This window comes from Convolutriloba macropyga, chromosome 4 (assembly GCF_964194025.1).
Source record: "Convolutriloba macropyga chromosome 4, txConMacr16.3, whole genome shotgun sequence".
Lineage (NCBI taxonomy): Eukaryota > Metazoa > Xenacoelomorpha > Acoela > Convolutidae > Convolutriloba > Convolutriloba macropyga.
The window spans coordinates 80,515,015-80,530,884 of record NC_134471.1 but is presented as its reverse complement, the minus strand read 5'-3'; the positions used below and the strand labels follow the sequence as shown (position 1 = coordinate 80,530,884).

The 15,870-nt window shown below is 34.9% G+C and overlaps 2 protein-coding genes across 2 annotated transcripts in view; both read left to right on the top strand.

The window, feature by feature from the left end:
* Window positions 1-9,588, top strand: LOC142338700 (BBSome complex member BBS4-like). Its single transcript, XM_075388573.1, has 8 exons — window positions 1-465; window positions 1,003-1,115; window positions 1,844-1,952; window positions 2,437-2,651; window positions 3,130-3,285; window positions 3,745-3,959; window positions 8,487-8,580; window positions 9,059-9,588. Exons 1-8 carry the CDS (start codon window positions 60-62, stop codon window positions 9,305-9,307), a joined length of 1,557 nt encoding a protein of 518 aa, XP_075244688.1. The 5' UTR covers window positions 1-59; the 3' UTR covers window positions 9,308-9,588.
* Window positions 9,589-12,056: 2,468 nt separating this feature from the next.
* LOC142337924 (integrator complex subunit 3-like) overlaps window positions 12,057-15,870 on the top strand; it is a 180,240-nt gene continuing 176,426 nt past the window's right edge. The window contains exon 1 of the mRNA XM_075387563.1: window positions 12,057-12,463. Within this exon, the coding sequence (XP_075243678.1) occupies window positions 12,102-12,463 (362 nt within the window). The 5' untranslated portion in view covers window positions 12,057-12,101. The remainder of the gene's footprint in view (window positions 12,464-15,870) is intronic.

Below are 15,870 nucleotides of genomic sequence, written 5' to 3'. Positions count from 1 at the left end.
CGTTTCACCAAAAAAATAATGTGAGATAATTTCAAGATAAAATGATATAGTTGTTCACAATGGATGCAAGTGGTGAAACAAATTACACCATTCCCCCACCTCCCCCACCAGAACAGAAGCTAGAAGACTTGCCAACTGAGAAGAAACCAACATCACCGACGAGAACCCCCACTGTCTCTTTTCCGTCTCACAAAAAAGCTCCAGATATTGCGCCCTTTGAGAGGCGCAACTGGCTTATTCATCAGTTTTATGTAAAAAAGGATTTCGAGAAATGCAAAGCTGTGATAAAGGCAAGACTGGAAGAGTCAAGTGGTCTATGTGAATACGCATTATATGTGCAGGGATTAATCAGTCGTGTGGAAGGCAAAATCCAAGAGTCACTCGAGATGTTCCAAACGTGCTGCTTTCTATCACCCAACAACGTTGGAAACTTGAAACAAGTTGCACGATCCTTGTTTCTTCTTGGTAGGGACCGGTTGACTTAAATGATCTATTTTGTCCCCCTCGTGGATCGTTCTCGTTTATGTCCATGCCCCCCCCCCCTCTACGTTATGCAGTAATATAATATACTATAAAACGTGTTATTGGCGAGAAGCATATAGAAGCAAGAAAGATTGAATCAGAGTTTTAGAAACACATCCAAAACATGCACCCACCAAGCGGGGGGGGGGGGGGGCACAAATGGAAACGAGCTACCTCCTCCACATTACTGATCATAAATCTCTGTGTGTCTTTATTGTTGGGGCTTCACGATATAGCCCCATTGTGATTATATTATATTTAAAAATACAATGATATACAATACTGTGAAATACAATACAATGATATTAAATACAGTAATATAATTGGTTAAATATAAAATAATGGGACTGGGTGGTTGCTTTTAAATTACTTTTTCTTTCTTCCGTTTTGTTCGGTATGGACTCATGATCTGAAGTTAGAAATCGATGCAGCTGTGCGATCGAAATAGCATTATTGAGTGGACATTCATTTCATGCATAGGTCGTCACAAAGCAGCAATAGACATCTACATGGAAGCTGCGAAGTTGAGCGTGGAACCAGACTGGGCTATCTATCATAACCAGGGAATCTGTCATATTTACCTAGCATCACAGGTAACTCACCAGTGAATACATCAATCAATATTAGTTTTCGATGAATGCCCTTTCTGGCTAAAGAATTGATGATTGAAATTCGAAAGGCTTTCGACACTACCACAAAAACAATTTGGAGTTAGATGAAATTTTTTCATGATCACAGCAAGTTTCATCGCAGACCGTTCGCAGTATGTGAAACTGAATGATCGAACTTTTATTTAGTAATTGAAACAGCGACGGTAGTGAGTAGGTGAACGGAATATAATGCGTATTTCGGTTATATTTTGCCTATAATTAGCTATAGGGGTCGCAGGTCTGGTCACCGAGTAAATTTGAAACTAAAATTGAGCGAATTCTATTGTCATATTAGCTCTAAAACAAGACTGACAATGTTGGAATTCATTCCACGATCGATTTATTTTGGGCTGCATGCTAATATTCAGTCAAAGTAAATTATAACAGCAACTTGCGCATAAATTGAAATGCACTTTATGCTGAATAAACAACACGGTAAAACGATCTTATTACAATTCTGTAAACTAACTCGCAAAAGACGGATACGAATTTCTCTCCAAAAAGGAGAAGGCCTTCTGAATGAAAAACCCATAACATTCAAATTGAATTCTAACTCACAATTTTTCAAAATTTCGACATTGTGGTTACCCATACCTGAAACATTAGATTTGAAATCAAAGACCAAGAAATTTGATTTGAATGAACGTGTTTTCATGGCCATTGTTTTTCAGGGCCACCGTGAACAGTACGAGCTAGCAAAGGAGTGCTTGAAACAGGCTATATCCTGTAGCAAACATCATTTCACGTTCGTCATGCTCGCCAAAGTCTACTTAATGGAAGGTAAATAAATATGACTTCACATATCTCTCTGCCGCATAGTTTGATACAAATAATTTTTTGTGGAATGTGTTTTTTTGGTTAATTAACCTTGTGTAGGGTCTTCCGCTTTAGCCTTTTCTAAATATTTTGAACAATATTAGCGTTGATATACGGTTTTGTCCTTTACTCTTTTCATGGGACAGCTTTTATAGTGAGGGTGTTTTTTTATCATACAAACAATCCTAAAATAATCTTGATATGATATAAATAAGGTTCTTGACAAGGAAAACTCAAATAGGTACAAAATAAAGATTTTTATCTGGTTTTGAGTGCGAAAGATGTTTTAAAGATGCTGTCAATTTTAGAAATTTGCCTAAAATCTCAAGATCTTGCGTTTTTTAAGTAGATGTATCAATTTTTCTTTCGAGTAAGCAAGGATAGAAGTCTGTAGGTATTAAAGCTTTACGTTTAAACAGATTTGGAGTTTTGGATCTTTGTTTTTCAGGCAGCTTTGAGTTGGCAATTGAAACATACAAACGGGCCATCGAATACTTCCCGGACAACCCTGACCTTTTGACCACATTGGGGTTGTTGTATCTGCAAACCGGTGACTTCCAGAAGGCATTTGAGAATCTTGGCTCCGCTCTCTCCTTTGATCCAGTTCACTCAAAAGCCATTTTGGCCGCTGGCAGTATCATTCAGACACATGGCGATTTCGAGGTATGCTGTGTTCAGTTATCAAATATTTTTAGGAAATTTTTCAGTAGCTGCTTTAAACAAGACTTGAATTTGCAGCAGTGATCGCTATAAGTTGATAGAAAAGAGTTTTCAACGGTTTGTTTAAAATGATGACGTTATCAACATTTGGCACCAATTGTTCTTTCAACTTTCGCAATCTCTCACTGCAACTTTTGATAAAGATTATTGCACAACTGTAGACAACTTTTCCAGCCTAGATTTTTACCAGATAAAATAACAACCTAGATTTTGTACTAGTAGTAGTTAAATGGCAGCCCCGTTTTGTTGATGAATCTTCAAACCGTCTAATAGTGTTCTTGTTTATTATTTACTGAAACAGGTAAGATTTTGAATCGACGGCATTGGCTGTTGTTCTGGTTAAGGACATTATCTTTGTAGCTTTTTTTACTGCTTTATGATCTGAATTATTCTACCTTTGTTCAAATGCAGTGTGGTTTAGGTGGCACTGACCAAGTACAGGATAAGTGCTTTGAAGAGTAAAGAGAGTGCTCCATTGTGGAACAATATTGGCATGTGTTTCTTTGGCAAGAGGAAGTATGTGGCTGCTATCAGTTGTCTCAAACGGGCTAATTATCTTGCACCGTTTGATTGGAAGGTCAGCATAATTGCTCGATTCATAATATAAAACAAGATCACAAGGCACAGAAATTGTAAGTACTTCAGGAGAAAAAGGTCGGGACAGACGAAGGCTTGAGTATGATGGGATGTAAAACGGGAACAAATATTCGGAGATTAAGATCGGAATTCTCTTTTAATGCATAATTGCTATCTGAATTGTACGGGATAATTTTCAGTCGGGTCCGGTTATTTTTGCCTGTCTGATCGAAATCACTTGGTCTTCTGGGAAATTTGAAGGAATTTCAAGTCAATTATGGTAAATTACTATCAATTATGGGAAAATAGAAATAAACACCAAATTGGCTTGATCGTTCAACTGATAGCAACTAAACGACTTTAATCAGGAGTTGCTAATAGTTTTTACGCTAATATGATAATGTATTATCGAATAATTTTGATTTGATTTATCTGATGATTTTCGTGGTGTTAATTGCAGGTATTGTACAACCTTGGTCTAATCCACCTCACCACAGGCCAACACGCCAGTGCGTTTAATTATCTGAGTGCCTCAGTCTCAATCAGCGGTGGATTATCTGCCACCTCATCCTCTGCGAATTCCGCCTCAACCTCCTCACTGTCTGGCGCTACTTCCACCAAATGTGGAATGGCCCTAATGTTGCTGGGCATTGCTCTGGCTAATCTGGAGGACAAGTAAGTGACTCAGTTTGGATCTTGTGGTTAAATGAGGCTTGAAAAGTGTGTACGACCTTAGAAATGGGAGAGCTTTATGCTAGCCCATTTTTATAGCTGCGGAGCTATATTGCGCTGATCGTGGTTTTTTTTTACAATTCAACGAATTTGAATTGTATTGTTATGCTTCCTTTTTTCAAAGATCTGTTCGCACTTTTTTACTTTCTGTCAATGAAAAGTTCCATTGCAGTACTGATTTTAGTCACGCTGGAGTAGTAACAGGAGCGAAAAACGAGTAGTTTTAAAGCGTCGCATTTTTTCAAAGTTGTTGTAGAATGAAGAAAATGTTGTTAAAACAAATTTTTTCCACTTGCGGAAATTTGACTTTTCTTAGCGCTAGTTTTCTTTTCGTCTTTTTACGAATAATTTTAAATAGCAATTCGTATGCTCTAATAATTAATAATTGCACCCTTTTGACACCTGAAAAGGCAATGAATGATTTTCGCGATGATGACTTTGGCGATATTTGTGTTCATGAAATAAGTGATTTTTTGTATTTGCTGATTTGAGTTGAAAATAACGTATTTAACGGCATTGACACTAACTGTTTTAGAAAAAATTGTTTGCAATTTTTTGGATTTTCCAATCTTTTGTTCCTTTTTCTGTCATTTAGTCTCATTTGACACCACTAGCGTTCAAAAATATTAGTTTTTTTTCGGTTTTTGCCTCTTTTTAATGGATTTTTGATTTTCACGTAATCCCAATAATTACTGATTTCCACACTCCCAAATGGGTCGTACATGAATTTATTTTATCTTTTTTTGTCATATCTGACACTTTTTTCACGGCTCTGGCACGACTTATTTAAAAAGTATTTGATATTTTTGGATTTTGAACTTTTTTGTAATTGTTTTTTGTTGTTCTGTCGGTTGGTCTCATCGGGTTAAGTGTCATTGGCTTTCCAATTAGGCTTAATGGAATTTCTGTAATGGTTTAACTTTTTTGCGAATTTTTGAATTGGCTTGCGTTCATTTGTTTTCGACAATTTTCTAACTTTTGATTGCGGCCTGTATTTGTTGCTACTTTAGTTGTGCGGTCACCCAATTGTTTCCATCAAAGTTGATATGTCCTCTCTTGATAGATAGTACAATATATTTTAAAGGTTTCAAGATTTATTTGCGTGTTTCATTGACTTTCATGCCACTAATTTTCAATGAGATTCGGAAAAATCGTTTTTTTTTGTCATATGTCGTTTGTGTTGATAACTTCGAGGACACTATGTTGCTAAAAAGAAATGAAATAAATGTTTTCGATTTTTATAGTGTTCTGTTTACTTTCGTAGAGGTCTTGGTTTATGATTTGCTTGTTATCGGAAGCTGTTTTTCCAGCAGGATATTTTTGTCTTCAGGATTTTTCAGTCGCTTCAATTTTTTTAAATTGTAAATCAGGACGCGTCCTGTTATTTTTTCTTATGCTATGTCGTCTGACGCTCTTTTTTTGTTAAACAATTGTCTTAGAACATTCTTTCGCTTTGCTTTTCAGTGACTTTTCAGTGACGAGGCCGGATAGCTGAGTGATTAGTGATCGAGGTACATTTTGAAATCCTGAAATCTTTATCCAATTTATTTCTCAGAGGAAAAGGATTGTATTTGACTATATTTGGTTCCCGCTTTTTAGAAATAATTACTGTAGGTTTTTGAACGAAAATGGGATATGTGCGACTCATTTTTCCAGTCAATTTTAAAGTTTCGAGCTAATCGGCATCTATGGGGGTACCTTGTAGATCACACTAGCTCTAAAAAGAAGCTGCCCATTTTCGAAGTTTTCTGGTTTCCTACGTTTGTTCTCCAGATTACCAGTATACATTTATTTTAAAGAAACAGTCATCCTATTTAAAATTTTGATGCATATAAGCTCATGTTTTTGAGAGAAACGGAAAAAATCGCGAACTACCAAATTTTTGCAAACCAGTTCACACGTCCTATGTTCGACAATTTTTTTAGTTGTTTTGAATCAACCTTGTGAAAACCTTTTTTCCGCTTTTGTACGGAATCAAATTGACATATTTTCTGGATTTTGTCTCCTAATTTAATAATTCAATATATTAGTATCGCCTCGGTGCATAGATTTTCATGAATTTCAATAGATTGGCAATGAACAAATTGCTTCCAAATTCCAATCAAACAAATTTTTAAGCAACTACATTAGTCCTGTGGTCTTTTTAATGCGATTTATTTCTTGAACAATTTGTCTTCTTACGTTTCTGCCTTTTCGTCCTCAAAAATGAGAAACAGATAAAGCCCGGAGGGCATTAAGTTCTCTTACTGCCTTACAGTTACTAGTATCTAATCATGAGATTCAACGAAGTATTTTGACAGAATTTCATGATTTGAAGGGCGGCGCTTTAAAGGTACCCCCTCCCCCTTTAACCTCCTCCCACGTTTCCTCCCCCTACTCCGCCTCTTTCCATCTTTAACGCCGCATACGTTTCCCCACCCATTTTACAATAATCGTTATGCAGTATCTCATGAATCAAAATCGAAGAAATTTGTTTAGAAAGTATAAATACTTATTGAGGATTTGGTGACCTCTTTAAGTTTTGGCCAGAACGCCGAACTAACAAAATGGTAAATAACACCAATCCGTTTGTCCAAAAGCAAGGGTTGACTTTAAATATTTTTTTGAAGAAAAAACAGGTTGAGAGATAGTATAGCTTCATTATTAATGGAGGCTTCAAAAACCTTCATGGGTACATTTTGACTATTCAAGACTTTAGTCACACATGAATTTTGATCTAAATTGCTCCATCATTCAGATTTTTAAGCCCGACGGACTCATGTAGTGGCCGTTTTTCACTAAAAGTCAAATGAAAAGCAAGCCGAAATGGGTTTCATGCAACTAAATTTTACTGGTGGACTAAATAAGCTCTAAGAATATGATTTAAAACCCCTTATTAAACCTCTTGCATTAATTCTACCGTCTCCCTATGGCTGATGCAAGTTTTATTATCAGTCATTTGGCTCGACTGAATCGTGGCGACTGTTTGATGCCTATACATTACGATGCAGAGGTATACCCCGAAATTTCCGCCTTAGTAAAATTGGCTCGAAAATTAGTTACATACAATGAACGAAATTAAGTGACATCCTTTGTATCTTACTTTTCGCAAAAGGGGTTCCGCCAATTTTGCGAAATAAAAGAACATTCGGTGCGAAAATTAGGTAACAAATCTTGTAGCACTTTTCCGCTCAATTTAGGTATCTATTATTCGCGCGCATTTTTAGCATGCAATAAGCACTTTAATAAAGATTTAATTGAAGCCTTCAAAGCTTTAAAGTGCTTTAAATACATGCTACCACAAAAACTGATTTTTTTCAGAAAAATCCCTCGCACATCAAAGGCCTCGTATATCAATGTGGGACTGGCCAATTTTAATAAGTAGTAATAAATAGTACTAGTAAGATGTAATAAGTAGTAATAAAGTACTATAAGTAGTAATAAAGTACTAGTAGTAATAAGTTAGGCTTAATTAAATAATTATTAATTAAGTTAGGCTTAATTGCGGATTATATGCGAAACCGAGCTACATTGCGTGCGAAAAATCAATACATAAATGGAGCGGATGCGTGATACAACTCGCGCGAAAAATAGGTTATTAAGTTTGTACTTATATTCCGCGGCTAAAATTAGGACACTTTTGCAAACACGGGAGACGATATTCCCTTCCATTTTGCCGGTTTCTGCTAAAGTAGCTATTTTCCGCAATATTGTACCACTTTCAATGTATTAACATAGTAAAAACGAACACGAGATACACACATCGGGCATATCTGCCCGTGACGATTTGGGTATACCTCTGCTCTGTAATGTAATTAGTTATTTAGATTCAGATCAGTTGATTTGTTCGTTGGGATAATCGCAGTCCGACTTTTCAAAGTGCTATCAAATGTTTTTACCTGAAAACAGAAAGCTGACGGCCAGTAATAATCTTTAAAATTTGTTCAAAATGGTGTATTTTTTCCTCAAGTTGAACTCCAGAAATAATTCTCAAGTTGAGCTCCAGAATGGCTATCTGTTCGCAATAGTTTTCTGCAAAAGGTTACCATATGATTGGAAGTCTTGAACTTGCTGGTAAATTTTTTTTAGTAATCTCATAAAAATGTATGTAGGCGTATCATGGAAAGACTATAAGTTTGAGCCTCAGAATTTTGACTATAACTTTTTTTTACTTGTTGACTTTTTTTGTGCGCCTCTTGCCATCGTGTTGTTTACTTGAAATTGGAATTAATATTTTAAAAGTCTTTTTAGTATTAATTTTGCGTCTTTGTTTAAATGTGGGTATAGATAGTGCTTAGTCAACTGTAATAAGTTGACATGGTTTACGGCATGGCCTGTTTGCTAGATTATCTCCATGCGATTACAACTTTGCTTAAAAGAACACTTCAACTCTAATATAGAAGAAATACGGTGTCAATACCTGTGTATAGCGAATAGATAAAAGTTATTTCAAGTTATAACATAACCAGTTATATTGTATTGTATGTTTAGATCGAATGCGGAGAAGTGTTACGTGAGTGCGATGGGTTTGAACGAGGAGGAACCTCTCATACCTCTCAACTATTCAGCATTTGCTTATCAAAATGTAAGTGGGGAACGCCCCCCCCCCTCTTTTGGACATGCAGCTTGAACAACTTTATTTGGCTACCTTTGTAATTAACTTGACTGAGATGCAATAACCACATTTGGTAACACATAAAACAGAACTTGCAGAATAGTCAAGACCCAGAGACTGCTGCCAGAGCAAAATGAAATGATGATTAGCAAGAATTGATGATGAGCAGAGTTATAGATATAGTTGGTGACAGCTTTTTTTCAACCCGAATCGGCGTGGAATGTTGAAGAATCGGGGTTTAAATGATGATGGTTGAAACTTGACCCGAAATAGAATTTAAGCCATTTTCTCAAAAATGAAATTGCGATTAAATTGTGATTGTGATTACAACAGCTGAAGAATAAATTTTCTTGAAGTTAAAGGTATGATTAAGTTCTTCAGCAGGCTGCAGAAGGCTATACATGAAAAGAGTTGATAAAACTAAAGGTATGAAAGTTCGTGTCTTCAGGGCGACATGTCGAAGGCACACGAGATGTTCCAGCAGTTCCAGAGACGTTTGTCTAAAAAGCAGTCAGCTGCGACTGGGAGCGGAACACCTTACGAGATGACGCCTGAAATGGACGCTCTAGTGAAGAAACTGGAACCAGCGTTGCATTTGGGCGAAGCTGCAGTTATTAACCAAAATAGCAGTAAACGATCAGCGGATGGATCGAATAGAAAGTCGAACCGACGTACGGCGCAAGAATTGGCATCCTAATTCTATCTTGCATCTACACGCATTTTTTTACGAGTTATGTTTGGTAGTGATCAAGAGTTTGAAGATCAGTTGGCAATTTTTTAATGATTTCGAAATAATCATAAACTTGATAATGGTTTTCAAAACTTAATGGAGTTGGAAAGTTTCTCAAATCCTTGTTTCGAATGAATTCCTTTTGCTGTATATATGGAAAGAAGGTTGTTGAGAATCTGTGTTGCTAGCTGTTGAAATGTAAGTATCTTGTAAATATGTTCATGACCAATTAATTATTTATATTTTCATGAACTTTTTTCTGAGCGAGACGCGCAAATTCACGCCGACTTTGGTATGTGCGCGCCAGACTTTAAATAAGTTGGAGAGGACTAATAGCCTGATGCCAAATGCTACTATCAATTTCATAAAACCCGCAAATTACGCTTTGTTTGGTAATTGCTCTCGAGCGAAGTGTGTCTTTTTTATGTAAAATTTTTGCTTGATGGTTTTTCAAGTGGTTTTTACGCTCTTGCATTTTTGCGTATTGCTTGACCTAAATTTCTCTCTATTCAATTGGCAGCAGTTTACTATGAGTTAAATGAAAAATTCGCGAGAATGGGTGTAATTTTTTTTTTAACTTTTAAATCTTAATAATATATAATAACCTCTAATGACGTCATTGGAAGCCCCCCACGATTGAAACAAAGCAGGTTGAATACGGCAATAAATTAGAGCTGCTTCTAACGTTAGTGGATTGTAATTTTGTTTGCTTATTACAATTCTATACTCAATGACAAATAATCATTTCAGTGTAAATTTATTATAGAAAGACCGCATTTGAAATTTTCAGTTTGAGAGGAATATCGTATTCTCAAATTATTTTTTGAGGCAGATTTTGCTTGTATCCTATTTGAGTTTTGATAATTTTATATTTTTGGCCTCATTGATGCCATTTGTTGTCAACTGGAACTGTTTAATTGCTCTCGAACAACGTCGGAAGCAATTATTTCAGTCTTTTGTGCCTTTTTAAACAAAATTTTTGCTCGTCCGTTTTAGTTCTAGAATGTTTAGTTGCCCCCACTTTAATTCCTTTTTATAGCTGCGAAGCTGTAAGCTGAACGGAGCTATATTGTGGTGCTCTTGGCGTTTCACGACTTGAAGAAAGCGAAAGGGTCCGCGAGAGACGTTTTTTGATCATGCGCTTCGATCAGTGAATGACTTTTCGACTTCGAAAAGTGTGTTCTGACAGAATGCCGCATGCAGATAACCTTTTTAAGCCGATTTTTCGTCCAATTGGCCCAGTTTTTTGCTTATTATTTAGTTTTTGGAAGAAATAATTTTTAATAGAAGCTGTATTATTATGTGAACCTCTGGACTTGATACCACAGTGTTTTTGAGAGTCTAATAATACGTTTTAAATTTTAAATGAGCACATATTTCCCAACTTTTTAATTCATTTTTGGCTTTTTAAATTTAATTTGTTTATTTTTGGATCTTGAAGCATTTTTTTCAAAATTTTGAAAAATCACTGCATATCACAATTTACCTTGATATTTTGTAATGCCTCTCCATAACGTGAAAATTTTTTTGCTGCTTACCTAATTTTGGCAGTCCGCCTAATTTTTCTGTTTTTTGTTTGTTTTTGGATTTAATTACTAGAAAGTCTTTTTGTGCACTGTCAGAGATCTTTTTTTTACTAATAGTTGCATGATTTTGTGGCGTTCTTTATTTAAAAAGGGAGGGAAGTTTCGGTTCTAGGATGCTTTTGCAAATTTTTTTCAGAAGTGCAGGTTTGAAAAATTTAGTTTTATTGCAAATTTTTTTAATTGTCCTCAATCTTTGAACTATGTTCCTACATTTTATCTATACGGGAGGATAGCTGAATAGTTTTATGCAAAACAAGGAAATGTTATTGTTTTTCTCCTTAATTTTTTCAGTTTGATTTAACTTTCAAAAATCAAGTGTTTAACTTTCATGTGTTTTTATTTCTGTCCGTATTCTGGCATGTATCAGTCTATCGTATTCCTGAGACATATAGTTCTAATCAGCTGTGCTTTCATCAGTTGCTAGAAAATACTGATTATAGCCTTTTCCTTAGATTGTTATTTTGTGTGAAATTGATTTCCTTTAACAGTGCCGCATTGAGAATTTGCTTGAAATGCCGTTTAAACATTTTGACTGATAATTTTCTTCGAAAATTATTTGGGTCTTTTTGAAATAACACATTTGTTCAAAATCTCAACATCAGTAGTGAGTAATTGTTAATATAGGCTTCAAGCGGAAATTTAAAAACATTGAATTTTTGAACGAATGTGAATTATTTCATTTTTTTTAATTGCGCTTGAAGCCTTTATTATCAATTAGTCTCTCAAGAGCAAACATTAAGTTGCACATTACTCAAACATCCTGGTGATACTGATCAAACCAAATTAATATAGCACATGTGCTTTTAAATTTCAAATTTGAGAATTTTCATTCTCTCAGTTTTCTTAAATGTGCAATTGGTTTCAACCAAAAAAGGTGTTATTCGAATTGAATGAGCGAAAGACTTATTCTCGAAATTCAACCCTCAAAATTGATTTCAACTTTTAGCGAAACTGGTTTCCACTACGGTATCTGTTCTCTCTGAAAATTGATTTCAGAGTTATTTGAAATATTTTGAAATAACTCAATTCTCAAAAAGACAATTTCTATTTTCTCATGTGGAAAGAATAAAGGTATTTTAGTCCAAACATAAAAATCCTAAAAACGAATTTAAGAGATTATTTTCAGATTATTTAAAATGAAAACACCCTGATGAAAATCTTCTGTGCTTTCTAACATGTCGTTTGTAGCGCATCAGAGACCAACTCCAGTTGGTCTGTTCTACATAACAAAAGTAGAACCTAAAGAGCGATTAGAAGAAGAGCTAGAATTGCATGGAACCTTCGTCCGGAACCTGGTTGCACCTCAAAAGCCAGACCAGCCAGCCAAGTCCAGTCAGGAAATGCATGACATTCTGGCGTCTTCTGCCAACGGGAGTAATGAGAACCATGAAAGAGTCTGTCTTGGACTGTTTTACTCGATTCTAACTGAATCTGAGTCGGCGTCGAGGGCGTTTCAAGATCTGACCTTGATAACCCGTGATCACTTCGGGTTAATTCTGAACAAAATCAACGTCATTGTTATGGAGAAGTATTTCAAGTAGGTTTTCTTTTCAAAAGCTTCTAAGCTGAAATAAAGTAATTAGTTTCGACGAAGCAGCTTTCCTTGTCTGTCATTTGAGCTCAATTTTGATTTCATAACCATTTTTTAAAGCATAAAATTATTGTACAATTTAAAAAATAGGAAGGTTTTGACGTCGAACTCACGTTATTCAATTGGTTAGAAACTGATTCTCTTTGTTTTGCCTTTGTCTGTTTCTTTAATGTGCTGTTTCGTAGTTGCCTGAACGTTGTGTTGATTTTTTGCGATAATTGAAGACTCTAAAGTTGCCGCGTCAATCGCAATTTTTGATAGTGTACGAAAGTTCATCGAGTATTACACAGCGTGGACCTGAAAAGTACTATGAAGCGTCTAGTGGAGGAAACACTCCGTGTAAGAAATAAGAATGCAACATTCTGAAACCTATGAATGAACAGATAAATTGAGGCATTGGTTTGATATGCGTCAAATGTGCTCATTGTATTTCGATATCTACTGCTATAATTTTCTCAACCGAATCAGTAATTAAAAAGTTCCATGTGATGAAGCTTCAAAAATATTTAATCACTATGACAGGTAAGAAACTTGGATGACTGGAAGATTAAAACCCAAAAAGTTAAAAAACATAGCAGGACAAGTCCTGACGTACAATTCAAAGAATTTTCATTGACTAAACAGAAAACTAGACCTAGAACGGACTATGAATGGATTAGGAAAACCATTTAGAAAAAAATCCGATCTAAAAAATCGAAAAAACAGTAAAAATCAAAGTGAAATTGCCGCATGTGAACAAAAAACCACTAGCGAGAAAGCGAATTTTTGTTCAAACACCGTTTTCTCACTCTACTTTAAATTTGGAGCGAAAAAATTTCACGCCGCAAAACCACTCGCTTTTTCGCTCCATTTCCTGTTTCGGCGTGACCAAAATCACTACTCCAATTTGACTTCAAAAATCATGAAAATGTGTGAACAGATCTTAAAAAAAGACAGCGCCCCAATACAATTCAAATTCTTTGAATTGTAAAAAACTAAAGCAAAGAATAAAAAGGCAACAGATTTAAGTCCTGCTCTTACTGTTGCGAAGGAACAGCCTATTGTGAAGAGATTTTGTAACAATAAATTCTAACATCACGATTGTGAACTTGAATTTAGCAGTTTGTAAGAGAAATCCTATGTATTATGTACAACATTTAACGCACATTAATAACATTAAAGTGACTTGTTTCCTGATAGTTTGAAACCCATCCCAGAATATACAAAGCTGGCAATTAGAAAGAGCTGACAGTTCATTTTTTGCTATTGTAAAGAGCACTAAAACGAAAAAAGGCCGGATGAAAAATGCAACCCCACAATCGGTATTTTGCAAATCACTTGTATGTTCCATACACTGATTAAGTTGATTAAGTACTTAAACAATCGGGTCTTTAATTGACTCATATCTTGATAGTGCGTTTAAGCTCACTTTCTCGGGTGCGCAAATAAATTCCCGTGCCCTCAAATGTGTTGGTAGCAATGACTTTTTATTATTGATTATGCTTGATATCATTGTTGCGCAAAGAGCTAGAATCTGTCTATCTAGAATCAAACAAGGCGGCTCGGTAATGTGCAATGGCACATAAGGTTCCGACCCCGCCCATCCACAATTTTGGCATAATTGTCTACCAAATGAGGAACAGATAGAAAAACCCAAAAATTATTTTTTGCGAATCCCAAAAAAGCCCAAGTCTTTTTCAAAAAATTCTGTATGAACGATAAGATAACCTCCAAAACAAATAACTCAGTGGAGTAAAAATTGATGCATTAGATTGCTGTAATATGTCAATATTAAGAAAGCGAGTCAAAACGAACAGCAAAATCAAACAACAACAACAACAAACATTAATTACATCAAAAAATTTATGTCCCTCTTAAAAACTAAATTTAATAACAAAGTCAACATACCGTCAGATAAACCTGAAACTAAACAAAAATAACTTACAAATCACCAGAAAACATATGCGACCAGTCCATAAAAAGTTTTGGTAACAATTATACAAAAAAGTACAAAAACAGAAAAGTAAAAAAAATTAAATTATTTTTTTGAAACAATTAACTTCAAAGTAATGAATACCATTAGGAATAATTTAATATTACCACAAATTTGCGATTACCACTGCTTCTATAGAAGGGCATTAGGACCTGACCTTATTCATTTTTTAGAGCGGCTGAAAAGAACAACAAAGAACAAACAAAATTTCAATTGAAACTTGCCAGAAAACGCTGTCAAAACCGTCAAGCCAAATTTTGGCACTCAAAATATATTTGATTGCGCCTTCTTCAAACAGCTATAATGTAGTACGTGGCCATTCATTAGTAAGACTAGGTAACAAGTAGACAAAAAAGCGAAGTGCTAAAGTATGTAATACTTTTAATTTTTTTCGAAACAAAATTACATTCAATGTCATGAAAGGCATTAATTACAAAAAGAGCTATTTAAATATCGTCGTTTTTTCATGAAAAGGAAACCTTCGAGACCTGTAATTATCCAGAATATTTTTTGCATCTACAAAAAGAACGTCAAATATGACAAAAATCAAATAAATTTAATTTTTTTTTGTGAAAAAGCGGTGCCGAAGCCAGTAAGGTCATAACAAAATCTTTAAAAAAAAGATTTTGGGACACCAAGCCCTTTTATTCCCTTGACACCCATAATGTCATATTTGACCTGTAATCAACTAACGAGATTTGGTAACAAAGAGAAACATAAAAAGAACAAAATTGCGAAGTTAAAAAAGTTTTTTTTTAATTTTGGAAAACAATGGGTTTGAAAGTCATAAAAGCCATCAGCTATCTGCTAATATCAGAATATCGGTTTTTCTATTCTTCCATGAAAAGCCAATGAAAGCTATCACTATACAGGAAATTTCATGCGACCGAAACGACAAAGTATAAATGACAGTTAAGACAAAATTAAAAAATTCAATTGATTTCTTCAAGAAAGAGGCGTCGAGGCCATTAAAACGATGATTTATATCTTTCAGGATTTTAATATGTTCAATTGTGCTTTAATTTGAATGCTAATAAGGTGACATGAGAACTGTCAATAATGTGATAATGTGACAAAATTAGAAAACGTGAAAAACTGGCAAATATCAAAACAAACAAAAATCTAAAATCTTGTAGTATCAAAGCCAGAAAACAATAATTTCAGGCTTAAAACTGCAACCGAGATTAAATGTTAACTCAGTAGAAAGAAGAAGCAGTCTTTTTTTGCTGACACTAAGCTGGAAGTTGAACAAATTAAGAAAAAAATAGAGGAAAAGTTAATTAAGCCATTATTTATTGAAAAGTCAATTATTTTTAAAAAAGAAACGACCATAAACTTTCAATTAAAAAACTAAATGCATTAGCCTGGAGCTGTTTAGCAA